This window comes from Gopherus flavomarginatus, chromosome 9 (genome assembly GCF_025201925.1).
Source record: "Gopherus flavomarginatus isolate rGopFla2 chromosome 9, rGopFla2.mat.asm, whole genome shotgun sequence".
Lineage (NCBI taxonomy): Eukaryota > Metazoa > Chordata > Testudines > Testudinidae > Gopherus > Gopherus flavomarginatus.
Window position 1 is genome coordinate 12578854 of NC_066625.1, and position 27918 is coordinate 12606771.

General features: G+C 51.5%; 2 protein-coding genes across 10 annotated transcripts in view; one reads left to right on the top strand and one right to left on the bottom strand.

Annotated features, from left to right (window-relative positions):
- The window catches only part of MAFK (MAF bZIP transcription factor K), a 17256-nt gene extending 13150 nt beyond the window's left edge, over nt 1-4106 (bottom strand). For 2 of the 3 annotated variants that reach the window (XM_050966386.1, XM_050966384.1), the window contains exon 1: nt 3935-4106. The gene's annotated coding sequence lies outside the window, so the exon portion shown is untranslated. The remainder of the gene's footprint in view (nt 1-3934) is intronic. The other variant, XM_050966385.1, reaches the window with a different exon arrangement.
- On the top strand, nt 301-27060 carry LOC127057523 (lysosomal alpha-glucosidase-like). 7 transcript variants are annotated; one of them, XM_050966285.1, is made up of 21 exons: nt 646-663; nt 4600-4708; nt 11402-11942; nt 12268-12413; nt 13769-13934; nt 15356-15452; nt 16775-16894; nt 17197-17315; nt 17404-17535; nt 18587-18697; nt 19764-19877; nt 20415-20499; nt 21068-21185; nt 21535-21668; nt 22162-22313; nt 22581-22729; nt 23176-23317; nt 24120-24218; nt 24625-24789; nt 25237-25383; nt 26097-27060. In XM_050966285.1, exons 3-21 carry the CDS (start codon nt 11412-11414, stop codon nt 26157-26159), a joined length of 2790 nt encoding a protein of 929 aa, XP_050822242.1. In that variant the 5' UTR covers nt 646-663; nt 4600-4708; nt 11402-11411; the 3' UTR covers nt 26160-27060. The 7 variants fall into 7 exon arrangements, with proteins under 7 accessions (XP_050822243.1, XP_050822242.1, XP_050822246.1 ...); XM_050966286.1 differs by lacking the exon at nt 4600-4708 and having other exon boundaries at nt 301-663; XM_050966289.1 differs by lacking the exons at nt 646-663; nt 4600-4708 and adding an exon at nt 4203-4221.
- The last annotated feature ends 858 nt before the right edge of the window (nt 27061-27918 follow it).

Below are 27918 nucleotides of genomic sequence, written 5' to 3' on the forward strand. Positions count from 1 at the left end.
TAACCAGGAGCGATGCCAGGGTTTTTGGTGCCCTAGGCGGGGGTCCTTCCACGCTCCCAGTCGTTGGCGGCAATTCTATGGCGGGGGGGGGTCCTTCCACGGCTCCCGGTCTTTGGGGCACTTTGGCGGCGAGTCCCAGAGTGAGTGAAGGACCCGCCGCAGAACTGCCGCCAAAGACCCAGAGCGTGGAAGGACCCCCCACCGCCGAATTGCCGCTGAGGGTGCCAAAATGCTGCCCCCCCAAATCCTAGCACCCTAGGCGACGGCCTAGGTCACCTAAATGTAAGCGCCAGCCCTGGAGTTAACCCTAATGTTTCAAAGAACATTTAACACAATTAAGCCAAAGTGTGAGCGCAAAGCCCTGACAAATTTTGCCAAGTGTCCCGTTAATGGGATCCAGCACAGCCCCTGCACTCTGTATCCATATCCTCCTTAATAATTATCCTCCACATTCTCTCTGAGAGTCTCTTAGGTACAAACAGGGTTAATTCTCCCTCCCACTTGGTCCTGCCTAGTCTATGCACTGTCATTGGATAATAAAAGTGTCCATCATGTTTAGGCACAGACAAGAGGAGGCAGGCTTCTCTGTATTACTTTACACACGGAAGGGGAGAGAAAGAGAGCAGGCGACAAGCACGGCTCCATCAGTGCGAAAGCAGCAAGGTAAATAAATTAAATACTAAACCATGGCAGCAGCATAATGGAACATACTGGCTGGGCTGGTGTTGGGAGCAGGACTGCACCCTTTCCAAAGACACAGGGCCCCAAATCCCACAAAATGGGATGCAGTTTTTCCACTATGTGGGACAGGAGCATTTGCTCACTACCTCTCTGCTCTTCTTCGCAGACCCAGCTTTGCTCTAGTGAGGAGCTACCCAGGGGGCAGACAGGTCAAGACAAGTAATGGAGCCCTTTCCATTTTCAGCAAAACCCCTTTGCTCAAAGGGGTTTGTTCACAATTGGAGATTCCTGTTTTCTGCTGGGCTCCACAGAACAGGGCCCTTCCTCCACTGAGCAACACAAAGAGGAATGAGAGGGTGGAAATAGAGAAATGGCCCTTTACAGCAGCAACAGATCTCTCTAAAGTAGATTATGGAATCTTTTTAAGGGTTAGAGACACCTCCTTTCCCCCTCCTTTGTCTCCTCAGCAGGGATGTTTCTCTAGTTTTTGCCATCTCCTTCCTTGCCTGAAGAAGATAGAGGAATAAGGATTCCCCACCCTTATCTCGGTCTAAAAATCCAATGTGATCAGTATCCTGCACAGTCACCAGACAAATCTACCCACAAAACAGATGCTCTGAATGTTAAAGCCCCCTCCCCCCTCACTCTTCATCAAGGGTGTGGTCTCTGAACTGCTGGAGACCTATCTGATCATTTTCAGACTATGCCCATCTCTATGTATCTAAAGAAGGATTGTGGGGTTTGTTAATAAGCATCTCCTTTCCCTCAGAAGGAAAACATTGTGTCTCCTCAGAATTCCCACTCTCAGCCAGTCTAGGAGAAGAATGGACCAGGAAACCAAACCTCCATTTCTCACATCAGCACAGAATGTTACTGTTAGTCCAGAAAAATGCTTTTCTAAGCAAACTAGTGTATTTTTGTAGGGAGGTAAAGACCACTGAGATGCCACTGACAGTAGTATGGATGCCTGCTTATCAGTGTTTCCAGAACCTCAGTGCTCCACTCAGAATTGTGGACCCATACTGATTTTATCCAGAATTCTCAGGGCTCTGTTTACACTTCACAGTCAGTCATATTAAGAACTGAGAGTCACAGGGCACAGCTTTGCTAGAACTGTTTTCAAGAACCATTCAAAACTAGACACAATCTGTATTCCTGTCCTATGGCACAAGCTAATGAGAACCACCCCTATGACATGGGTTCAGGGTCCTCTCCCCCCCTAGCTTAAGCTTTTGGCCTTCCCAGTGATAGAAAACATGCCAGTGTCTGTAGCAAGGACTGCTGGCCATTCTGAGTCAAAATGCAAGGCATATTATGTTACCAAGACTATGTTTAAACCAGGAGGCGCTTTCAGTCTCATGGGTGGCCATGTGGAGCAGGTGATTAAGCAACATGTGCCTTATACAGGGTTTCAACACCCCAGGATGTCATATGAAGGTGTGTCCATTTGTCGTGGCTAACACAATGCAAAGAATTACCAAAAAAAAAAAATCTAGGGATATGCAATTTTCTTTAATATTGTAGTACAAGGGTTTGCAGGAGCGTCTGAATTCTAGCAGTTCCCCTTCCTCAGGTACTTGCTGTGTGCCACCAACATGCATGCATACAGATTCCTCTGCATGTCATTTTAATGTTTGATGATGGGGCTGCATGATTCTTTAAGGGGACAGAATAAAATCATTCAGAGAGGAGTTATGCATAAATGCTAAATTCAGAAAAAGCATCACAACTTGGAGACGTTACACCAGCAGCGCTATCTAAATTCAAAAGGATTTAACTGGAAACCTGCTTTGCTGAATCATACAGCTTGTTAACACTACTGCCTGTTCTAGGAGATGCAATCCTGTCAGCTCAAACATTAACTCCCTTCAGGCTATCATTGTTCACTCAGGCTATGTCTACACTGCGCACCCTATAATGGCGCGCTGTTGTAAGGTACTCAGTGTAGCCGCTCTTTGTCACGAGGAGAGAGTTCTCCTGCGAACAGGATAAAACCACCACCACTGAGGGGTGGTAGTGTGGTTGGCAGATGTTCTCCCACTGACAAAGCATCTTCTCCACACTGGTGCTTTTCACACCCCTGAGTGACAAAAGTTTTAATGCAGAAAGTGCAGAGTAGACATAGCCTCACTCCCAACCACCATCCCTCTCTACTCTCCTTCATGCCTGCCCAGGCGCTCTTTCTCTCTCCCCCCCATTCCATATTGGAGAGGATAGGTGGAGAATTGGGGTCTCTGGCCTAGTGAATGCCCATACCTCCTCTCAACTCTAGCCTCCTGTTCCAATGTCCCTTTGGCTAGGCACCTTCTCCTCAGTTAAAAGACCACTCCAGACTCCGCTATTCATCTTACTTGAAACTGTGGTCCTAAGATCCCCCCAACCTTTTTGATCCACTGAATTTGCCTCTCAGATTTCCTGCTCCAATATGCCATTGACAGTCCCACCAGGAGAGTGCTAATCCCATATACTTCTGCACTCTTCTCCCCAAGACCCTTATGGCCACCTGCAGTGTATGAGCCATTCCTGCCCCAGTGCTCCTTGTACCTCTCCACAGTCACCCAACTTAATCGCTGGCCTTCTCGTCTGATCTCCTATCCCCCAAGAGATGAGGGCAGCATCCCAGATTCCTCACCAAGCCTCCTTATTAATGGCCAGACGCCCCTTCTCTCCTTCATGCCACACTCCAGGCACCCAGCCCCTCTCGCTCCTGCTTTTCACCCCAATGCCAAGCCTGCCGGCCCCGCTTCTCACACCCCGCCCGAGCCCCACTGCCCTCTGATCAGAACCACCCCGGCTCCCGCCCCTCACCGCGCAGCCTGCGCGCCCCATGGCAGTGCCCCACACGGCTCCCTGCCCCCGCAGGCGGGCCGGCCCCAGTGCCCCCCCGGGATTTGCCATTCTCCGAGCCGCAGCGCCCCCCACCTGCCCTCAGCCCGCCCAGCCGCCCGCCGGCGCCGAGCGCGTGGTGGGGCCCCCGTCCGGGGCAGCCACGTGTGTGAACACCGCCCCCCCTCCGGGCGCGGAGCCTGCCGCGGCATCGCCCCCCGGTCCGGTCCGGTCCGATCCCGGAGTGTGTTGGGGGGGGGGGGGGAGACACCACGTGTCCCACGCGATGGTGACTCAGCAGATTTCCAGCCCCTGCTACAAACTGCCCGGCCCCTCCTTGCCCAGCTCGGGGGCTCCGCGCGGGCCAGCCCCTGCCCCACCCCGCCGAGCCGGACCCGACTGCCGCACCCCGGGGGCTGCGTCTTACCTGGGCCTGTCAGGAGCGCGCGGGGGGGAGGTGGCGGTGGAGGCGGGGACGCGCGCGGCGCGGGGGAATGGTGGCGGGGACGCGCTTCTCAGCCTCCCTCTCTGTGTGTGCGAGTCCCGGGAACAACAACAAGCGCGGGGCCCCCCCCCCCGCCCCGGAGCCGACCAACCAGGGGCCGGGCCGCTTCCGGGATCGCGTATCACGCCTCGCGTCAGCTGGCCACGCCCTCTCGTCATAACGCGTCATCTGGGCACGCCCACCGTGTTCATTCATGGAGCGCGGACACGGTAGAGGGAGGAGAGGAGCGGGGGAGGGGCAGCAGGGTGCGGAAGTGCAGTTGGTACAGGAGGGGCAGTGGAGGGCGAGGTATCCTTCCCGGGGGGGGGGGGGCATAATGAGTGTGCTGTTTGCGTTGCTCACTCCCACGAGCGAGGTCCCTAACCCTACACACCCCTGACTGCTGAGGTGCAGCCACCTCTGGGGTGGGGGGGGTAGCAGCTTTACAGGGTGGTCAGAGACAAGCAATTTGCTTCAAACTTGTCTTCTGCAAACAATGCCCTGGGCACCCTAACGTCCTGGCAGAACTCGGGTATACAAGGTCTTGCCTGAAAAGCCCCCCCCCCACAGTAAACTGCAAGGTGCCTGCTCTGCCTAACTTCTTTCAGACTTGAGGGAGCTTGGGACATTTCAGATGCAACCTTTGGCGTGCTGACCATCATCCCCTTTGGCAGCCTAGAGGGTCTGTGTTCACGATAGTTTTACGGGCACGACAAGGTAGGTAAGTGACGCCAAAGGGAGGCTACAGTTTCAAGAATCTAGGATACAGCTGCACAGCAGTGTTGGGCTTCTGTGAAATATTTGGGAGCTGTGTTCGTTTCTAAAGTAGTGGCTGTCATATGTTGTGAAGCTGTTTTCACCATCTTTTCTTCCACAATACCAGTAGGTGAGTTTCCCTTCAATATGGAGAAGGGGGTTCCCTTTAAATTATTCCCATCTGGGTTTTCCAGTGCCTCTTGTCATCTGTCTTTTAGACTAAGGTCCAGAGGGAACAGACTGTCTTTATTTTTGTGTCTTGTACAGCACCAAGCACGTAATCAAATAATAATAATTAATCAATCTCTTTCACATCTTCTAGAATTAAACAATTTTTCTTCCTTTTTAATAGAAGTTTCTCATATTATTTCTGATATCCTGTTATGTATATTATATTTATATTTTTGGCAGTGGAATAGAAAATGGCTTTCAGTTTCAGTTTTTCCTCAGTCACAAGAGTACTTCCTCCTTGAGTTTCAGTGTGACTTTTATGTAATATTGAAGTCCACAAGAGGAGAATGCAAGTGTCCAATTACCATATAACACTATATTTAGGCTTGGAAGAATTATATTTTTTATCAGTTAGTGCTGGTAAACATGGATATCACGGTACAAACGCAGACAAAAAAAAAATTCCACAAGTAATTGAAATGTACAGATAGGCAAAGGAAGAAAAATGCTGCTTGAGAATTTAGAGTTTGGTTTAAGGATATTTACTTTATATAGTTTGACGTGATGTTGACAATTTGTGTTTTAATAGTTATAAAGCTTTTAACTTTTTGAATTTCAGTGCTTACTATCATTAGATAATTGTCTACCCTGCCTGAATTTCCCACAACTGGGAAAATTTAAATTGATAACATTTGAAATAAAAAGCATGAAACCCACAATTTTATGCTACTGTGAAAATTAAGCCAATAAAAAGATTTTAAAAGAAATATTGATATTATCAGTTGAAATTATTTTAAAAAACAATTAATTCTCTCAAGCCTAACTATATATCAGTAAGAGAAAATGAGATCTGACTCTACATAGTGCTTAGAAAACTGAGCAACTCCTGCAGCAGAGAGAGACAAGATACAATCTAGGACAGCAATAATAGAAAGGGGTAAAATTTTACAATAGATGGTTTGTTTGTTTTCTTTATTTGCTGGAGTCAAGAGACTCTGAAATGCTAGTGGTGGCCAGCAGAGTTAATCCAGTTATCCTGTAGCAATGTCATCAATATTGCCAATCCCTAGTTTTCAAAAAAGTATATATCAAGTCTCAAAAATCATGAGATTTTTAATATATAAGAAATGTTCGGTTCTTTTGATTTGCCTTCTGCATTTTGAACCATTAGGATTCATGTTAAGTTTTTCTTTGTAACCATGAGGGCTAGAAACAACTTTCATTTTAAAGTAGCGAGAGTCTCATGTAGTCAGTGACTTAAAGAACAAGGAGTTTGTGACACCTTAGAGACTATTAGGCTTAAATAAAGACTGGGAGTGGATGTGTCATTACACAAACTAAAAGCTATTTCCCCATGCTAATTTCCCCCCCTACTGTTACTCACACCTTCTTGTCAACTGTTTGAAATGGGTGATCTTGATTATCACTACAAAAGTTTTTTTTCCCTCCTGCTGATAATAGGCCACCTTTAATTGAGTAGTCTTGTTAGAGTTGGTATGGCAACCCCCATTTTTTCATGTTCTCTGTATCTATCTATCTATCTATCTTCCTACTGTATTTTTCACTGCATGCATCTGATGAAGTGGGTTTTAGCCCATGAAAGCTTATGTTCAAATAAATTTGTTAGTCTCTAAGGTGCCACAAGTACTCCTGTTCTTTTTGCTGAGACAGACTAACAGCACTACCGCTGTGAAACCTGTCACCATGCAAGACTGATGACTTAGGAAGCTAGAGCTTTAAGGCTACAGCTCAATAAAATCCTGAGATTTGGCAACACTGTGCTCTAACTGAACCTAATATCAACAATGTGCTCAACTTTTGAGACCCCAATAGCAATACATCTACTTAGTTTTAGACCTTGATGATGGAATGCTATGGACTGTTAACTAGAACAGTGGTTCTCAATCGGGGATCTGGAGCACCCTAGGGGACCGTGAGCAGGTTTCAGGAGGTGCAACCTAGCAGAGCCAGAATTAGACTCACTGTGGCCCAGGGCAGAAAGCACTTGGGGCTGAAGCCCGGGGCCCTCAGCCCCATCACTCAGGGCTGAAGCTGAAGCTTGAACACTGTAGTTTTGTGGGAGGCCCTGTGGCAAGGGGCCTCAGGCAACTGCCTTGCTTGCTATCTTTTAACACTGGCCCTGGCTTTTATATGCAGAAAAGCAGTTGTTGTGGCACGGGTGAGCCATAGAGTTTTTATTGCATGTTGGGAGGGGCCTTAGAACAAAAAAGGTAGAGAACCCCTGAATTAGAACATAGGAAAGCCTGAGTGTTTTAAAACCAGACTTTCAGTCTGTCTGTTCACTTGTTCTTGTAACTATGTTTGAAAATGTCTATCCAAGCCAGCAATATTAATCCTTTTCCACCTGCAGGCCAAACATGTTGTTTCAAAAAAAGATCAAGGGGCTGCAATCAATATTTTAAGCCAGACTCTTTGACTTGTGCCACTCCCTTTGCGCTACCCAGGCGGTGCAAAGGAGCACCTGCAAGTTTCCTTTTGGGGATTCCTCTGAAATAAGGGGAGTCTCCAGCAGGTGCAGAGCCAGCATACCCAGCTCCTAAATCTCCCCTCCTCACAGCCGTATTTTAGGGGACATATTGAGAGCAGAGTGGGGAAATGGCTGGACCACACAGTGCTCTGGCTATCCCCCTGCTGATATGTGGTCCCTATGGAACCATAGTCAGGTAGTACAAGTTACAGCATCCCTAGGCTACTCTAACTCTTTGCTGAGGCAGAAAATCAGGGAGCTGGTTCTCAGCTTCTCCTCTTTCCCTCTCCTGGGTATCCCATGACTTTAAGAATCACATCCTTTTTGAACTGACTTAGCTAGGCTGGCTAAAGCTGCAGTACTGCTAAAATAAAGCTACTGAGTCGGTGCTGCTTGCTGTCAAACTTCACAAGTTTACAAAGTGAGTTCAAAAACTGCAATAGACTAACTACCATGCTATGGACCATAGTCCAAGGGCACACATGCAGGTAAAGAGCCCACATACAGCTCGAGATGAGGGGTCAAAGGCAGCTTTTTAGTCTTCTTTGTGCTCCACATCATGGGGCCATTGAGCATTGGGTCATTCCCAGCCACAACGTGGCCAATCTAAATCATGCTGACTTCTAGAGGCCTGTGGGGGCATTCTGGCAGATAGGGAACGTTGGCCCACATGGATGCCCTAAGCATACCCCAGTTTCCCCAATCACCCCCCACCCCCATGTCAGGAGGCAGCAGGCAGGATGACATAGGAGCCCCTGTGGTAGTGCTACATCACCTAAGGATCCTCTTACTTGAGTGGTATCCTCAAGGGGTTGGATCTGCTGAGTGTTAGGCACTTTGGCATTCATAGGGCAGGTTTTGTCCCTATGAGCCCGACTCTCCATTGCCTTGCACCTTGTATAGCCATTTACTCCTTGTGCAGCCATTTATCAGATGAGACGCATTTTCCACTCACGTCACACAGGTGTAAGTGGCTGCATGAGATGCATGGCAGTGGAGAATTAGCATCTCTGTAGAGAAAAGTAGCCTGTAGCATGGGTTTGGCTATTTACAGCCATGTCAGAAAATGGTTGTCCAGCGTTGTTTTGAGATTCATCTCTGAATGCAGTAATAAGTAGCACAGTTCAAGACATAGGGCTAAATGGAGTTTCCCAGACACTTCAATTTAAACACTGGATTAAATAAAACATCTTTATTAATGACAAAGAGAGCTTTTAAGTGAGTACAAGCAATGAGGCATAAAAGCCAGAAATGGTTACAAGATAAAGACAAAAATTCTACTAGTGTTTAACTTAACAAACTATGAACTTAAATTCAAAGCAAAGTTTTCTCATCAAATGCTTTCAACAGTCTTACTGAGCAAACTCCTTAGGTCAGAACCCCTTTTCCAATCCAACAAATGCATCCTTCGTTGCTTCTGGTGCCATGAATACAATAAGCAGGGATGGGGGGTGTCTTAGGGTGTTTGTCCCTCCTTTTTATAGTGTCAGTTCCTCTCTTGAAAACCATTTCCAGCTGAGATTAAGGAGATAAAGAGTCTATAGAGAAGGATGTTCCCTGCTGCTTTTTCCTCACCTGTTTGATGACTCTGTTTACTGCTTAAATGCAATTAAGCAACACACACATTCCTTTGTTTGAGTCAGATCTTTTTGCCAACCTCAGTTTGGAACATGTGTTAATAACAACATACAGTGGTATCTCATAACTTCACATACAGTGTTGCCACACACATTTTTCAAGACAATAATGACCAGCAAATTATGAGTTTTTAAATGAAACCCCACAAGGATGATTACAGTAGTGTGTGGGGTGTGGACACAGGGGTATATTCTGTCACAGTGTATATCTGTCTATCATATTTATACAGGGGAGGCAGCAGGGACCTCTGGATAAGATGTTGGACTAGCAGTCAGGAAACCTAGATTCTATTCCTGGTATTGTCACTCACTATGTGGTCTTGGGCAAGCCACAACTTCTCTGTGAAATGTGGATAATAATGCCTATCCATTTTTGTAATGGGCTTTGAAATCCTTTCTAGAAACGCCCACTGAACTCAGACAAGGGAAAAGCTCCTAATAAACTTTAGTATGACATAATTGATAAGAATATGGCTTTATTTCTACCTGAATGCATTTTGTTTATATTCAGAGTTCTAATAATCCAACTTTCTTAGGTACCAACGAAATGTACAGGAAGTTAGGACTCTTGCGCTGCTAATAGACTGAAATGGTAGAGACCATGTGCAGGGCTTATTTTAGGAGGTTTTTGGTACAGCAGGCATGAAGTGCTGCAAGCTGGGAGACCTCACTGTCTTCCTGAAGCCACAATGTCAAGAGGAGACAGGTGCATGTAAGCTTCTTAGCTCTCACCGGATCACAGGCAGGGGAGAGCAAAATAGCTAAGTATGTTCAGTAGGGATTTGCAGAGAGAGAAACGGTGGCCCAGTGCATTGGCAGGGGGGATTTTTAATACCAAATGTTCATAGTGATCCGTTCAAATAACAATTTGGGGTCCTGTGTTCCACTAGCCTCCACTGAGGTGGCAGGCAAAGTCTGTTTGCACCTGTGAGCCCCTGCACTTATATATGTCCAGGGCATTTGGTGCATGGATCAGGTTACAGCATTTTAGCAACCTGTTTGTTCATGCAAATATCTGCATGCACAGCTGCAGAGTTTTGCATTGGCATATGACTGTATTAACGGAGTCAACAGACAAGGTGGTCCTGAGTGTCCTGGGGAATATGCATTAAATAAAGCTGCTTAGCTTTATGGGGAAGGGACAGTCTTTTATTTTACGGTTGTACAGCACCTAGCAAACTGGGGCCTGACTTGATTGAGACATCTTGGTGCTACTGCAGTGTATATATTAAATAAAATATTTGATTGTACATCAAGAAAAGTAATTTCTCTATGCTTTTGTTTTGCCTGCAGAATGCAGATTTGGTGTGAAAAACATTTGAATAAGTAAATATGCATATCTACGGTTTAGAGAAATAATGGCTGTAGTTTAAGGTGTTGGGACATCTCTCCCTTTCCTGCAGTGGCAGTAGCAGCTCAGAAAAGCCCTTTTTTTGCAGGGAGGCCCCAGAGAAGATGTTTGTATGTGAGATTTCCAAAATAGTTCTTTAGTCATTTATAATGAGATGGAGGCTAAGGGACGTTCCCTGCCCCAGAGATTTTACATTGTAAAGGTCCAGTACTCCTGGTGGCTGAAGATCCTCAACGCCAATTGTTTTCAATAAGAGCTGAGCATGTTCAGCACCTCACAAGGATCTTATGTGGCTCAGAAACCGTGGCTGTGTAGGGTGGGTGGAGCTGGGCTCAGCCCATATAACAGATCCTGGAAACATTATGGGTCCCTAAACTCAGAAATAGCCGGAATATCTCTGGAGAGCAGACGTTGGAGTAGCTGCTGCAACATCCTTAGAAAGGTGTGTGTGTGTGTATTTGTGTCTGTGTCCCCTGCCACTTCTCTGGCTTTGGTCTGTCAGCTTGTGCAGGAAGCTACCTACCTCTGCTGGTAGTGGTCTAGGTGCTCAGTGAGAATGCAGACTTAAACAGCAGCTGTTCCTTGTACAATGTGTACAGGAGAGCTCTTGGTAGATTCTCCCAATCCTGTGAATCTGTGCAGGGCCTGGCCCTACATTAGGCGGAGCACTGAGCAGCAGATCAAGTAGGGCAGGGTCCTGTTTTCCACCTTCAAACCCGTCTCCAGAGTCAAGAGTTATTCTGTATGTTCCACACAATGCAAGTATTACGGCAAAGGGACCAATGACCAGAGCTGCTGTGATAGTGTGTTGCACTAACATTATTGTGAAAAACAGTGAGCAGGCAGCAAGACAAGGCAGGGAAAGTCACTCTCAGGGCTATGGCATGGTCCTATATTGCTTATTCTTCATGATGATTATTCTCCTGTGGAAGAATCTCCTCATCAGTAGAGTAGGATTTTCTCTGCCAGTTCCTTCATTTGGTGCTTTATTCCCTCCCTCATTTTAGCACATGGAAGATGAAGTCCTACCAAAAGCTGGCAACAGACATCCCACAGCCTACAGAATCCTATGCTGAAGAAGAGAGCATTGATGGGAAGCCGCCATGCCTTCGGAAGTTGTCCACTTGGTGGCTGGGTGTTGGCCTGCTGATGATGGTAGCTGTCCTGCTGAGTGGAGTCACCATGTGGATGCTCAGACAGATGTCTGGGAGCCAGCATGAGCAGACGCCCCTGGAGAAATGCAGCGCCGTCCCTGAGCCTCTCCACTTTGACTGCTACCCTGAGAGGAACATGGTGGTGACAAAAGAGCTCTGTGAGAGCAGGGGGTGCTGTTTTATTGAACGTGATCAGCCTTTGAGGAGCAGGAGTGGAGTGCCCTGGTGCTTTTACCCCCCTGACTTCCCCAGCTACACCCTGGAGAGCCTGAACCAGACTGAGCTGGGAATGGTGGGTTTGCTGAGGAGGAAGGTGAAGGCCTATTATCCCAGAGACATTGAGAGGCTGCAGCTGAGCGTGGAGTTTGAAACAGACACTCGGTTACACATCAAGGTGAGCTGCTTTTTCTGGTCTATGTCCCTTCCCGTCAAGGCCTCCATGCCTAGAAGGGTCCCAAGTAGGGCCTCAGTCTGGCTAACTAAATCCCCTGGTCTCTGCTGGCTGACAGTAGCCCCTGACCAGCAATAGAACCCATCTCATGTCTCAGTCTAGGGTCCCATCGTGTCCAGCCAGACACGGCAGCCATATCCCCCTGGCACTAGCTGTTGCTGTCATGTTGCTGAGTTTAGCTTGTTGTCAGGTCGCCCCTCTGAGCCAATTAAACACTCCTTTGCCTCCTGCTTAGCTGTTTTTAAGACATGTTTTCTCCCTTTTGTAGATCACGGATTCTACAAGCCCTCGATTTGAAGTCCCCCTGGAGGTTCCTCAGGCAGTGAAGAGAGCAGAGAATCCCATATACAGCCTGGAGTTCTCCAAGGAGCCTTTTGGCCTGCTGCTGAGGCGCAGAGCCTCTGGCGCTGTGCTGTAAGAGTTCACCCTCCTCTTCTCTCTCTCCAACTTCAGCGGCTGACCCCACCCGTTAGCTCCACCTGTGGGGACACCACAGAGCTGAAGCTAGGAGGGAGGAGGGAACTGTCTCTCTCCTCTCCTAAGTCCAAGTCTTCTACCTGCTTGGTTTATTCACCTGGGCTTGGGCGGGAAGAGCATGAGCTTTGCTGTGTCAGCATGCCCTGTAGGCTGGGGGAGACAGCTGTTCTCCCTCTTCCTCCTTCCTCAAGAACTGAGGTTTCAGATACTGTGGGGATGGGCACTGCATAAGAACCTAGAGAGGAGCACATCACTTCCTGGGCCTGGGTAGAAAGAAAGCAGAGTTGACCCTGGGAACTTTGGTCAATGTGGTCTTGATGTGGCTTGGCACGGAGAGGAGAAGAATCTGTCCTTCTGCATTTACAATGTGCTTATTTGCGTAATGTGTTAATGACTTAGTGATTCCAAATGACTGGTGCCTTCCAAATGCAAAGTATTGTGTAAGTGCGAAGTGGTATTGTTTTTACGCTGCATACCAGATGGTGTGTGGGGTGCAAGTTTGGACTGGGGCGAGATACTCCGGGGAAGAAATCAGTGGGAGGGCTGTAAATTTGGCTCTTTTTTTCTCTCTCTCTCTCTCTCTCTCTCTCTCTCTCTCTCACACACACACACAGGATTTGCTGGGGGAAGGGCCAAATGCTGTCCTGGTGTAAGTATGTACAGATCCATTCAGTGGCATTGTGCCCACACCCTTAAGCATGTAACCAGTTCTAGTAGGATGGGGCATGCAGAGAAGAGCTCTTTGCTTTGCTCTTCACCTCAGATGCACCAGCCTTTCCTTATTTTACTGTTGTTTAAAACTTTGTGTGTTTGCTAACCCGGTCCTCTTGGGAGTAGTTTGCTGTTGGTTAGACAATCAGGAACCTCACTCCTGTGTTGCTTCTGTTGCTTAGAGGGTTAAATATAATCTCTGAGGAGACTTTCGTTGGCACCTTGACTTGAACTGTAACCTCTGGATCAGACTGTCTTGCTGACCTTTGGGCCAGGTTGTGCCCTGGCTCTGCATTTGGCTGGGATAGGAGAGTTCACTCAAATTGCTGAGCCATGGGATTTGTAACACAGACTAGGAGTCTGTGCGCCGGGGTGGATGATCTCTAGTTTGTGCAGAAGTTTGATATCCTGGAAGGAAGGTGCCGTGATTGCTATTAGCAGCAGCAGAGGAGCAGACTGACATTGTTTTAATGATATTTGTCCTCTCTTGCTCTGTCCTTCCCTTGCTCCTGCTCTCTCCCTCACCCTACTTCTTGCCCACTTTTGTATCTTCTCTCACTCCCCTCCTGCCACCCGTCCAGGTTAAACACGACCGTGGCTCCCTTGATCTTCGCTGACCAGTTTCTCCAGATTTCGACCATCCTCCCTTCCAAATTCCTCTATGGCCTTGGGGAGCATCGGAGCAGCTTCCTGCACAGCCTGGACTGGAACACCCTGACGCTGTGGGCCCGGGATGTCCCTCCCATGGTACCATTGTCCCCTCGGTGATGTGTGCAGGGCCAGTCTTGCTATTTCAGCTCCGCTGTTGCCCGTTAAAGGTTCCCCTTAGTGTAACAGGCCCAACTTGCACAGCTGCCTTACGTACAAGAACTGCGTTTGCTTCCTTCATAGCCCTGCTTAGAACCCGGCATCAGGTTACTCCTGAGCAGACACACGACCCCTCTGTGCTCTGGTGTAGTGAGTCCCCTCCTGTGCTGGTTTGGCAGCCCATCGTTTCCCCTCTAGAACAGATAACGCCCCTCTTCTGGGGATGACTCTGTGCCACTCTGATGCACAGAGACTTACTGCTTCCCAGTTCCCTCATTAGTGGGATGAGTGGAGTCTGACTACTGACAACTTCTTCAGCAGAGCTGGGTGAGTCTCTGAGGAAAACAGAGCTCTGATAAGTGTTTTAGACTCCGAGTAACAGTGAGATGTGGGTAGGCGAAGAATGTTATGATGTCTGCTAGGTCTTTAACATCCAGAGGAAGCCGTCGGTACATGAGCTTCCCCGTGCCCCTCTCTGTGGTTAACGTGAAGGGTCAGAGGAAGGCCATGGTGGGATATGAAATCTTCCTTACCTTTGATTAGGTTCAAATGTGACCTCTCCACTCAGCAGCAGAGGGCTCTTCAATCCCCACAGGCTATTGAAACACCTCACCAGCTTAGTCTGGGGTCTGTGTTAATAGACACTCCCCATCTGAGCAGAGTTCCTTTTGGTGTGGGACACAGGCCGTTGGGGATGGAGCTGAGATCCAGCAAACTTGGTTCACCTAGGAAGGAAACATCTCTTCCCTTTGGGTTTCTCTCGCCCCGTTTTACGTTTGTGTCCTTCACTCCCCTCTAGCTCTGTTTAAAGATGACTGTGTCCCATACATGGATTTATTTAATCTGTTGACATGGGCTCACATGGCAGCCATTTGTATCTTTGCCACTTTGAGAGAAGTATGGTACTTGTGCCTGGCTGCCCTACTTATGCATAATTCCCTTGCTTTAAGATGCCTTCGAGAAGGTCCTTTGTAGCTCATCCTGTCCCACTCCATCACTGGGCCCTTCTGTTACAGTAGCTTCTGGGTTTGTTTGTTTTTTTTTTTTGCTCTTCTCTGCTGAGAATAAGCCAAGTCCCTTTGGCCTTCAAATGCAAACTGCAATGATCCTGGCTGCCCATTGCCCCTCTCTCTCCAGGCTGATCGTGACCGTCCTACATATTGGTGACCAGAACTGACATGCCTAGCCAAGATAGATCTAAATTACACTGAGCCAGGAGGGTCCAGAAGGCATCTGTCAACTGCTCCCCATGGCTCATAACTCTCCTTTTTAGACACCTCCCTCGTTATCCATTCCGCCTTCCTTTGGGTGTCCCTGATGTATTGAAAACAAGTCTCTTATCAGACAACATCTGTTTACAGGAGTCCTACAACCTCTATGGAGCTCACCCATTTTACCTGCTGATGGAGGAAGAGGGATCTGCTCATGGTGTCTTCCTCCTGAATAGCAATGCAATGGGTGTGTGCTTTCTTATGCTACATTGGGGTGGAGCGGGTATTCAGGGCCTGACGAGGGAAGCCCTCTGCTTCACCAGCCTGCATGCCCTGACGGTGGCATCTCATAGATTTTGGTGCTATTCCTAATCACTAGAAAAGGGGCCTGCTGGCTTTGGGAGCTGGAGCTGGCCGGGTGCGGGGACTGACCTGAGGTGGCAGTTCAGGAACTCGGGGCAAAGAGAAGCAGTAAAAGAGGAAGATGTGGTTTTTGTGGCCCCTTTATTGAGCCAGACATCTGTTTCCTGACTAAACTTAGGCTCTTTGGCAACTGTCAAGCAGTTTAACCACAAAGGCAGCTGCTGAATTGTAGTCTGAAAAGCCAACATCTCATACCCCTGGTCCAGCCCGGTTCTCCTCTGATATATCTGCCCTTTAACTATGGAGAGTGTGACTTCTGGTGCAGCAGGGATATAAATCTGCTGGCTGCTTTTCTCACAGCTGTACCCTGCTGATTCCAGCTGTGGCTTCCACAGGGAGCTGCTATAAAGCAGCAGCCTGTCCAGGCCAGCTGGGACTCCAGAATTGTGAGCATCCTCTCACTGATGGCATATTGGTACCAGCCTGGACTTCAGCAGAGTGAGCTTCCTGATGGTAGCGCCAGGCCAATGTCAGCAAGGACACAGACGCAGGGAAGTTCTTTACACCAGTGCCCTGTTAGTGCCATCTGGGACCCTGATGTCATGAGGCTCCTCATGCCAGCGCCATGTTCGTTCCAGCTGTGAACATTTTATCGCAATAGAACTCCCAAGAGTAATGGTGCAGGGAAGTGCTGTGAAAACACATCCGCTGTATCGGAGGGTGTGAGAACTCACACATACAATGCACCCTTTCCAGCAAAGCCCTCAGTCCAGCAGAAACTCGCTCTCGCGTTCGGCTCTTCATTTATCATTCAGTTCTGTGGGCTCTGGAACGGGTTCTATGCTGCAGAGGCAGAAAGCACTATTGGGCTTAGTTCTGGAATGGAAATGGTGAAAACGCCATACTTGTCAGGTCTAGAAAACAGATTTTGTAATAATCCTTTGCACGTCTGCTGCACCTGAAATCCAGTGATACCTAATCATGCTGCAGTCTTTAAGCCTTCAGAACCCCTGTGCAATACAGAGGTGCTATTACTCCCACTTTACGGATGGGGAATTGAGATTCAGGGCTATAGACATATCTTTTTACCTATGGTCACATTTGTCTGTGGGAGAGCCATGATTTGAAGTCAGGACTTCTGACCCCATTTCATGCTTTAGCCATTGGACTACAGTTTCATTGTCTCTATTCTGTCACTTTCCAAAGAGGTGGCTCTGCAGCCAGCTCCTGCCTTGACCTGGAGAGCCATTGGAGGAGTTCTGGATTTTTACATCTTCTTGGGTCCTGATCCCAACATGGTCATCCAACAGTATCAGCAGGTGATAGGTAAATATCAATACCCCAGCCATTCTCTGTGCATCTCACCCCCAAGACGGCCTCTTGAATAACCAACCGTTCTTTTGTATGCTTAGACATGCCCAGCATCTCCATCCCCTGCCATCACCCTCACATTTATACATTAGCAACTGTCTCACCAGATTAATCGTGATGTCCTCCGCCACCAGGGGTGTTGCCTCTTCCTCATCTCCACCAGATCCTCTCTCTCATTCAGAATTGCCCTAGTCATTACTGCCTCCACCAGGGTTGCCAAGTTCATCATTGTGTCCATTCCAATTGTGGTGTTCCAGGTTTCCCTGCCATGCCACCTTTCTGGGGGCTGGGGTTCCATCTGTGCCGCTGGGGCTATGGGACAAGCAATGAAACCTGGCAGATTGTGAAAGCCATGAGGAATTATCAGATACCACAGGTAAAATAAATACCTGCCCTCCAGAGGAGGCTAGGCAGCTCCGCAGAAGCATTTCCACACCATGCAATTCTGCATGTCTTCTTTGCAGGATGCTCAATGGAATGATATTGATTACATGGAAGGGTACCGGGACTTCACCTTTGATCCCGAGAAGTTTGACACCCTCCCGCAGTTGGTGGAAGACCTTCACAAGCATGGCCAGTACTACGTCATGATCCTGGTATACTGACTTCTCTGACCTTCTTCCTGAATTATATGCTAGGCCTGTTTTTGTTTCTAAAACTTCAGGCAGGTGCAGCCAGAGTCGGCATGTGAGATGTGTTCAGCTGCTCCATGAGGTGTCAGGCTCCCCACCATATGAGTTGCTTCTGTCTATTTCAGAGATAAACATTTTGACACAGAGCCTCAGCAGGTGCTGATGCCAACAAAGCTGTGCTGATTTATGCCAGCTGAGGATACAGCCCTTTGTTTTTTAGCATATGCCTTACCCTCTGAGCAGGTATGATGCTTGGCTTTGAGCAATAGCCTGAAAGAGCACCAGGTACTTTTGTGACCTTCTCTTTACCCCACCCCCTTATCCCTCTCTGCTTTGGCCTCACACAGGCCTCTGCTTGGGAGGAGTGGCTAGGATCCCTGCTGGAATCCATGAGCATGGCCTTTGGAATTTCCCCCTTTTCTGCAGGGGAGCTCTAGTGACAGGTCCAGCGTTATCCCGCTGCCTTTCTGTCTGCTCTGCGTGTAAACCTCCCAATGTCTCAATCACACAAGGAGAAACTGCTGCAGGTATCTGTCAATCAGTCTGATTCATGGGTTCTCAACCTTGGGGTGGTTTTCTGCCCCTCCTATACTGGTAAATGGGAGGCAGGTTCCATCCAGACCCCAGCTTGATGGAAGAGGAGGTCCTGGAATGGAAAAGGTTGAGAACCCCTGGTCTAATGGAGTGATTCCACTCGTTGCTATTCCATTGGCCATATACTCAGTATTACTCCCTCCCCCCTCCAAAAAAAATAAAAAAGAAATCTATCTATAACCCAACCCTTGATCCTTGGAGAAGTGACACTTTATACGACATTCTTTCTCACAAGTGGAAATGCTGCAGCAAGTTTCTGTTCCTCTTGGTCAATTTGGCAGTAACATGTGAGCTTTAGTCAACCCTAATTTGGTGGGCCAGGGCTCCCAGGACCAGTAAGCTGTTTTCTGAGTTACTGTGGGTATATTGGTGAGGCTTCATGGACACTGGGGAGAATGTAACCTGTTCCATATGTTTCCAGGATCCTGGAATCAGCAGCACTAATCCTCCTGGTTCTTACTGGCCTTACGATGAAGGCTTGAGACGTGGCATATTCATAAATACTACTCAGGGGCAAACACTGATTGGACAGGTAAGCGGGGGAGCAACTCGGATGAAATCCTGGCCCCACAGAAATCTGTGGGAGTTTTGCCATTGGCTTCAGTGAGACCAAGATTTCACCCCTTGAGTTGTTAAGGGAAAAATAATGGTCAAGTGACCTTTCTGTCCTGTGTGCTTTGAGCCTGAGTCTCTTCTTGTTCTCTGAAGTGCATTGACATCATTGGGAATTTCATTTCTGTAAAGAAGGCTGAATAGGCTGTGTGAGGAAAATACTGAGCCTAATTCTGATCTCACCCCCATGTGACTCCAGAGTGACCACTTGGGAATCAGTGGAGTCGCATGAACACAAGTGAAGTCAGAATCTGTTGTGTCTCCCTAGACTGTCAGTCTGCTTTTCTGAATTTCTCCCTATTTCCGGAATGATGGAAAAATTGCCCCTGGTGAGCAAATCTGTGGAATTGCTCCATTTATTTCCCACAATCCACTGTGATTTCTCATCCAACTCTCCCCAGGCTTATAAATTATGGGCTCCTACGGCATACCTCTCAGTCTCTCTTAAATACTTTAAGAAAGTTTGAAAAGCACCGGAAAAAACATGCTCATTATGCTAAAAATTCCCCGGGGATGTAAAGTGCTGTGAAATCCAGACCCTTCACTCACTCTGAGCATGGTGGTGCTTTATACCTGGTTTGTGCTTGCTCTGCATATGTGTAAACAGTTACACAGGGTGCAAGGCAGGGAAGAATTGGGCCCCATATTTAAAAAAACACCAGTCCCATTGTTACTGCTGAAACCTTAGAATATTCAAGCTGAAGTGGAAAAATCAAATGGTGCTGCCCGTTCACCATCTGCATTTTAAATTCCACCTTCTCTACAGGGGAGAAGGTGGAATTTAAAAAGTGGACCTGGCTAAGTCTCCAGCTCCAGCCACCAGTGGCAGATAGGAAGGTCAGCGGTGTGTTAACAGGTGGAGGGCGGCTGGACTGCCATCTTTGCAGGTGTACAGTAGGCGCTGATTCCCTGAACTCGCTCTGTTCCTTGGTGCAGCTGGCCAATGAGAGGTTCACAGAATGTGTTATTTTCTGGCCTTTCCATAGGTGTGGCCAGGCCTCACTGCTTTTCCTGACTTCTCCAACCCAGACACTTACCAGTGGTGGCTGGAAAATCTGAACCAGTTCCATACTCGCATCCCCTTTGATGGGCTTTGGATCGTAAGTTCCTCCTTACCTCTGCTGGGTCTGAGCTACAAAGGCAGGGGCTCGCCAAGTTACTCCCTCATGTTCCCCCCAGCATAGAATATATCTCACTCATCCCTGAAGCTTTTGTACCTCACTGAGCTCCTGTTTTTCCAGTTTCCTTGTACTTGACAAGCTCTGTGTCCCTGAAGACACACATACACTGGGAGACACGCGTCATGTGCATCCAGTGTAAACTTTTACTACGCTTGATAAAAGGGCGCTAGGCTGCATGTTGTTCCAGGTATTGAACATCCTGGAGTTTAACAGGTCAGAACTAACGATGCAGTTAGCTTCCCAAGTCCAGGGGTGGATTAGGACTCCATCTCTAAATGGCTCAAGAAGCAAGGACAGCCATGGAGCGGTCCCACTGGGTCATTGTGGCTTTGGCCACATGGTTGGTCCCACAAGGTGTAGGTGAGCAGCATCCGGTCTCTGAGAAGAGATCAGCTCCCAGCTTGATAATCACCAAAACCCTATGAATGAAATTTCAACTTGACTTTCTCTGTCTAGGACATGAATGAACCATCCGACTTCAAGGACGGGTCGGTGGATGGCTGTTCCCCAGGGGAACTCGATAACCCTCCCTATGTGCCTGGTAAGAAGGGAAATAAAATATAGGTTATGCTGGTTAAGCAGGTGTAACTTCCTTTGGTGCCACTGGGAGCTGAGCCTACCTACACCATGGCTTCATCTGACCCATAGGTTTTAGCCTCTGTATATGTGTACAGGTGTGTAGATGTACGTATGTGTGTGTGCTGTCTGTTCTCAGACATGCCTTTAGCGCGGCATTCCCAGCACTCAGGGTTGTGCACATGGGCTCGGGTTTCAAACACAGGAACCTAACTGTGTATTCAGACACCTGCATGACCAGTTTTAGCCCTTACGTGTTGACCAATGGCTGGGTTCCTTAATATGCCCGCAGAGGGGGACAGCTGGCACCGGAACCATTACCAGCTCTGCTGGCTTTATGCCAGTGCGGGGTTCCTCACTGGCTGCTGATAGCCAGAATCTAGCCCTTTTGTATCATATGAACAGTCTGGAGATCTGGCCCAGAGGCTGCTGAATAGTGTGTGAGGCGCAGGTAACTGTATCTGGGTGCAGGTGTTAGCTGGCTTCCGTGCTGCACAACACTTCTTCTCACAGCCTCTCTCCCTCCCCATCAGCCGTGCTGGGCGGGTCCCTCTCTGCAAAGACCGTGTGTGCCTCGGCGAAGCAGAGCACCTCCGTGCACTACAACCTCCACAACCTCTATGGGCTGATGGAAGCCAAAGCCACAGCTAGGTAATGACCAGCGCTGGCTGGGCGTGTGTTGGCCTGCCGACTCCAGTGAACAGGTTCACACCCGGTGTCAATGAATGGCTCCACAGAACGGTGTCTGAGACACCAGTGTGAGGCATCCCGCCCGTGGGGGGCTGGTCTCTCCTCAGTGCACTGGCTCCAGGCTGGAATTTGAGCTCCTGATCCGGGTTCCCTCGCCTTGCCAAGATGTGCTTGGGTCTCAGAGCTGCATTGGGTGTGGAGCAGGGGCTGGCTGCTGCCCCGATTCACTGCACTGGCTATGCCCTTGGTTTTGAGTCTCACAGCTGCCCCGGCCTGGTCCCAGTGCCCAAGTCTCCTCCTTGTCTTCCAGCGCCTTGATCCAGATCCGAGGGAAACGCCCGCTTGTGATTTCTCGCTCCACCTTCCCCAGCCAGGGCAGGTACTCGGGACACTGGCTCGGTGACAACATGAGCAAGTGGAAGGACATGTACTGGTCAGTCCCAGGTGAGTGGCTCTCCCGGCAACAGGCAGGCCTCTCACAGATACCAGCCTTCACCCGCTGGGGACAGGATCACCACTCAGAGACAGGCCTGTGTCCTCCCTGGTCGTGATGGCTCCTCCCTTCCCATGTGCTGGGCAGTGGCTCCTCCATTAAAGAGCCACGGGAAATTGCACCTTATTGCTGGCCTGTAATTGAGATGGGGCCTTTCCCTGTCACCGTCTGGGAGGGCAGCCGAGGGTCTGGAGCCTGCTCCCAGCTCCAGGACTGGCTGCGATGCGAGCCAGCTGCCAGCTCGTAGACATCGGGGCAGCTGTTTGGTCCTGTGGTGGGTGAGATGTAACCCCCCCCAGGCATGTCCCCAGGCGTGTACGTGTCGCAGTCTGTACAAGGGAACAGCACGGGGGGTCCGTCTGAGTGTTGTCCCAAGGAGGATCAGAGCAGATGCTCTCCAGGTGTCCCTGGCTGCTTCTGGACTCCATGCCTCTGTGTTTGTAGGGGTGCTGAGCTTCAATCTCTTTGGGATCCCGCTGGTTGGGGCTGACATCTGTGGATTCTCAGGCACCACCTCGGAGGAGCTATGCACCCGCTGGATGCAGCTCGGAGCCTTCTACCCCTTCGCCCGAAACCACAACACCCAGAAGGAAAAGGTAACGGGGAGGCCCATCCCAAGGGACAGCAGCACCCATGGGGGCCCAGGGCTGATGCAGTCCCCAGAGGGCTGCATTTAAATGGGGGAAGGGCCCAGAGCAGTACGGAGAGGTCACTGCTAGGAGGGGACGGGGGATGGTTGTTGCTGGGAGTGGGCAAGGGGTGTTGGTTGTCCATTCTCCGCAGCTGCCTGGGACAGACTCTGGGTAGAGCTCGTTTGTCCATCTGTCTTGCCTGTTGACACTCTGGTTGTCTGGCCTGCCCAGGCCCAGGATCCGGTGGCGTTCAGCTCGGTGGCGCGGACAGCCATGAAGGAGGTGCTGCTGACGCGCTACGCCCTGCTGCCCTTCCTCTACACGCTCTTTCACCGGGCACACCTGCAGGGCCACACAGTCGCTCGAGCCTTGTTCTTTGAGTAAGAAACTCCTCTTACAGCTATGGATGGTTTCCTGCCCCAGGGGCGATCCACAGCGGGGCACGACCCCCCGACCCCTGGTAGGCATGCCTGCCTCCGTCCCCTCCCCTAAGGGAGCACAGCCCGCCTCTCTTCCCCTGGCGGGCACCCTCTGACCCATGGGCCCCTCCACTCCTTTCTGTGGGTGGGCCTGGCCCTGCCCTTCGACCCAGAGGCAGGATCCATAAAAGCTGATGCCATGGATCTACAAGCAGGCATGAAGTCGCAGACCGTGGTGCCACTAATCTACAGGCAGGTGCCACCCCAGTTGGTGCTGACAGCGAGTGGAAAGTGACTGTGCTGTGGCTTGAATGCCAGTTTGGGGGCACTGGCCCAGTTCAGACTGCAGGGCCCAGAGGTCTGTGTCATCAGCAGCTCAGCTCTGAGGCACCCTCTTCCCACTGTAGGTTTCCACAGGACGTGATCACGTACTCAATTGACAAGCAGTTTCTGTGGGGGCAGAGCCTGTTGGTGACACCCGTGCTGGAGCCTGGAATGGACTCTGTAATTGGCTACTTCCCCAAAGGGGTGTGGTACGATTACTACACGGTAAGGAGCAGTGCATGCTGGGAGGCGGGACAAGGTGGATTTGTGTGCCTTCCCCTACCCAAGGGGTCTGGAGACCCCAGCTGCAAAGGGCACCTCACCTGACAGAGCCCTGCAGCCTGTGAAAGCAACCGGGGTGCCATCTGTGTCAGAAATAAGAGCAGGCGTGGGTCCCTGTGCCAGATGGGATGGGGAGGGAGCGGGGCAGGAGTGGCCGGTGCACCTCCAACCTGCCCTGCCTGTCAATCTGCTCTTCCCTGGGATGAGAACTCACAATAGCCTCCTGTCCTGTCCTCTGGGCTTGGCCATTGAGGAGAGCAGGAATCAGAGGGTCGGAGATGGTCCTTCCCAGTCACCCACAGACCAGCAGGTGGGCACCACTGCCACCATCAGAGACTGCAGGAAAGGGTTATGGCCACAGCCTCGTTTCGGAGCATGCCCTCCTGCCCTGTGTTTGTCTGTGCTCCTGCCTCTGTGCTCCCCCAGCCGTGTGTGTGTCTGAGCCCCGGGCTGGTGCCTGTGATACGTGCTCTCCCCGCTCCGTATGCCTGTGTCTGTGCTCCCCTGGATTGGTGCCCATGCCCTGTGTGTGGTGGGTGTGGGGTGTGCCAGTGCGCATGGCCCATGCTGTGTACAAGTCCCAGGGCCTGTGACCTGCTCTCCCCCTTGCCGCCTGTGTGTGGTGGATATGGGCCTGGCTGGTGCCCATAGCCTTGGGGTGGTTCTCCAGACCCATAGACAGATGGCCTCTCCCTCTTGCCCACTCTGCTGCCCACACCCCGTGTATCTGTTGCTGTCTCCGCAGGGCTCCTCTGTGAACAGCAGTGGGGAGAGCCTGAAGATGGCTGCTCCGCTGGACCACATCAACCTGCACCTCCGGGAGGGCGCCATTCTCCCCACCCAGGTGAGACTGCTCCCCCTGCTGCATCTGGAGCACAGGAATAACCTTGTCCCACACTCCAGATCCCTACATCTGGCTGCCTGCTGCCTGGCTCCAGGACATGTCAGTCACTCGCCCTGCCCAGGAGGCACAGGACTGTCTGCAGCAGCGGGAGACTACCCTGACTGGGCTGGTCTCCATGCTGCAGCCAAGGAGGTGACGCTCCTCAGAGGTCTGGGTCAGGAGCTTTCCTGAGATGCCTCCCTTGGCACAAATGGGTGTGTGTGGGGGGGGAAGGATCCGTGCTCTCTATGTCATTGTCTTCACTCCGTGGTGTATTCACTGCCATGGCCTGCCCCATGCCCAGTCCTCTACACCTGGAGCCCTCAGCGGAGTTCCTGGTCTCAGCAGTTGCTCTCTTGAACCCCAGAAACCCGGGAGCACCAGCTGGGTGAGCAGCGGGAACCCCCTGCGCCTGATTGCAGCCCTGTCCCAGAATGCCAGTGCCTGGGGGGACCTCTTCTGGGATGACGGCGAGAGCCTGGACACCTTTGAGAGGGGTGACTACTCCTACCTGGTGTTCAACGTCACGCAGGTAGGGGGCCCCCGCCTCTGGAGTGGGATGTGCTGCCCTCCCACCCCCGAGAGCCACAGGCCTGCTCTGGCCCCAGACAGCTGGAGCTGCCTGGCCCATTGTGGGAGTGCAGATGGTACAGCATCCTCCTGCCTGAATGGGGCTATGGTGTGGACTCGGGTCTCTGGACCTGGCCAGCTGGGGGAACTGGAATCAGGGCCTGTGGCTGGTGCCCTCTCCTGGAGAGTGCTGGGCTCAGTGTGCTTGTCTCGTTGCCGGGGGGCTGGGGGCTAGAGGAACCGCAATTGCACATATGGGGGCAGGGACTGTGATAGCCAGGCTGTGGCCAACAGGAGCAGTGGAGGGCTGGGGCTGCCCTTGGGCGTGGGGGCGGGTGCTGTAGCTGTGCCTACCGGTGCCCACATAGTCTGGGCACCAGCAGGCCCCACCTCTCGGCATCTCGCCTAGAATGTCTTCACCTCCACTGTCCTTCATGCCAACGTGGAAGCCACCTACATCACTGTGGATGTGCTGAGTGTCTATGGGGTCCGGGAGAAGCCCAGCAGAGTCACTGTCAATGGCAAAGAGAATCCCTTCTCCTACCTGGACAACCAGGTAACCCAGCCCCTGCCAGCGCCTGGTATGCCCATCCTCCGTCCAGCGATGACCGGCTCCTTCCCCTGTCAGTGCCCCATGTGCCCTCCCCTGCCCAGCGATGACTGGCTCCTTTCCCAAGCCACCCACTCTGCTCTGGCAAGGTCACGTCACTATCCTGCGGTCTTGAGTTTGTTGCTCTCAGGCTCTCTGCCTCTGGCTGTGCCATGCAGAAGGGCAGGCACTCCAGCCTTCTCCTCTGCCGCCCATTGGCAGCTGGCCTTGCCCCGCTCTTTGAGCCCCTGGTCTGGAAGTAACCCAGAGCACCTGGTGCTGCTCCCTGTGCTGCACTGGGCCTGTGTGCCGAGCAGAGGGAACTGGGAAATGGGAAGGGCCGTTAGTGGTTAGAGCAGGGCGGTGGGAGTCAGGACGCCTTGGTTCCATTCCCATGCCCCAGGGGGATAGTGAGCTCAGCTTGTTGTTTGCACAGGACTTGGAGGTGCTCACTGAGTGGGCAGGTGCAGATGCTGACGGTTGTTCTAGCCCATTGCCCTGCCCTGCTCTGCCCCTTAGTGCCAGTTTACTCTCCCACCCGACCATCGGCTGTCATGTCATGGAGCAGCATGGAGCGTGCCCCAGCTGTGATGAGGGTGTGTGCCCAGGCCAGCCCAGCGCTGTGTGTTGCATGGGGCCCCCGTGTCCACTTTGAGCTTGAGTTTCTTCCTCTACTGCAGGTTCTCACGGTGAGCGACCTCAACCTCAACCTCAGCCAGGGATTCTCCATCCGCTGGCTGTGACGGCCGCACGCGCCTGGGATGGCTGAGCTGGAGCTGGGCTCTGGAGGCTTCTCCGTCCATCCATGTGTGTCTGTGGGGGGGGGGGGGGATAGAAGTGTGCTTCTGTGCATCCATGTGCGTGCACGCACACACCAAGGCCCCGGCTGTGGGGTGCTGCTCTGGCTGGCTCTGTGTCCCAGCTCAGGGCTGTCTCCCTCCCACAGCGGTTTGGACATAGACTCTGGGTTCCACAGCTGCATCGTGCCTGAGCCCAGCAGGACCGCACAGCCTGCCTTTCCTGGCTCTCCCTGTCCTGCCTTTGCCTTTCCCCACGGGACTACTCCTGCCGGCCAGCGAGACCCAAAAATTGCCCTGCCAGTGCCCCCGAGCTCTGCCAAAGACACTCTCTGCCTTGGCCCTGGACACAGGTTTATGTTTAAAGACTCGGCAGTCCCATGCCCAAGACTGTGGCTCTGGGGGGCTGGTGAGAGGCTCTGGTCAGCGATTCTGTCCGCCTGTCTCCTGACACCAGCACACCAAGGTCTCCTGTGCCCCAGCTTTCACACTCTGCTGGCACGGTGCATCCCTGAGGGCGTCAGTGTGCTGTGCTGCACAACTGGCAGGCTGGGTCAGCGCTGACCTTTCTCCAGCCACTTGTCATGGTGTCAGACAGTACTGCAGCACATGGGGGGTGGGGAGGGAAGCACTGCTGGCAGTGCCAGTGTACACAGACCCACATGGCACCGCGGGAGCAGCCTCAGAGCTAGCACCAGCAGTGGGATTTTCAGAAGGAAGCTGAGAGCCGTCCAGAGCCAGATCTGGCTGTGACGTGGGTGTCAGTGCTGGGAGAGGTTAGGGAAAGGCCCCTGACTGCTCCTCTTGGTGCTGCTCTGTCTGAGATGAATAAAGGCACATGGAGGTGGCTGCTGTCTGGCTGTTGTTTCTGGGGCAGGGTGAGTCTGTCCTGGCATTCACTGCACACACTACCTGCTTGCAGTGTCCCCTCCAGGCCAGGCTGTGTCTGTGCCATGATGGAGACCTGTTCACTTCCCTGTTCCCATGGCCTCCCCTCCTGCCCCCTTTAGTGTGTCCCTTCCGCCTCTTGTGTGCAGGGAGGGCCCAAGCCCTCTCCCCATCACACTGCTATTTTTAGCCCGCTCAGTGGAACAGAGCTAGCACCTTAGGTCTGCCAGAGCTGGGAACGACACCCTAGCCCACCCCATAGCTAAGCTCCTCTGTAAACTGGGGGCAACAGCACTGTCCTGCCTCCCAGCAGGGAGGGGGACTGAGGATTGAGCATCTCACAGTGGCTAATGCATCTACTATTATGGGGGGGTCAGGGGCGACTCCAGGCACCAGCATGCCAAGCATGTGCCTGCGGTGGCAAGCCATGGGGGGCGCTCTGCCGGTCGCCGCGAGGGTCTGCTGGTCCTGCGGCGGGAGGTCCGCCGAATCCGTGGGACTGGGGACCTCCTACAGGCAAGTCGCCGAAGGCAGCCTGCCTGCCGTGCTTGGGGGGCAAAATGCCTAGAGCTGCCCCTGGGGGCGGGGGTGTCTCTGGCTGCAGTGCAGGTGGTGCGGGCCATGCAGGGGCTCCCTGGCCCCGGCTGCTGTCCTGCTCAGTCTCAGGTGGGCGCCCAGGGAGGACCCCCCCCTTCCAGGTCCTGTGGGTTGGAGCTGCCCAGCACCAGGTGGCGCTGCAGAGCTGGCGGGTGGGCGCTGTCCCGGGCTCGCGGCCAGGCGAGGTGTAGGTCACTGCTCTGGCCACCAGGTGGCACCA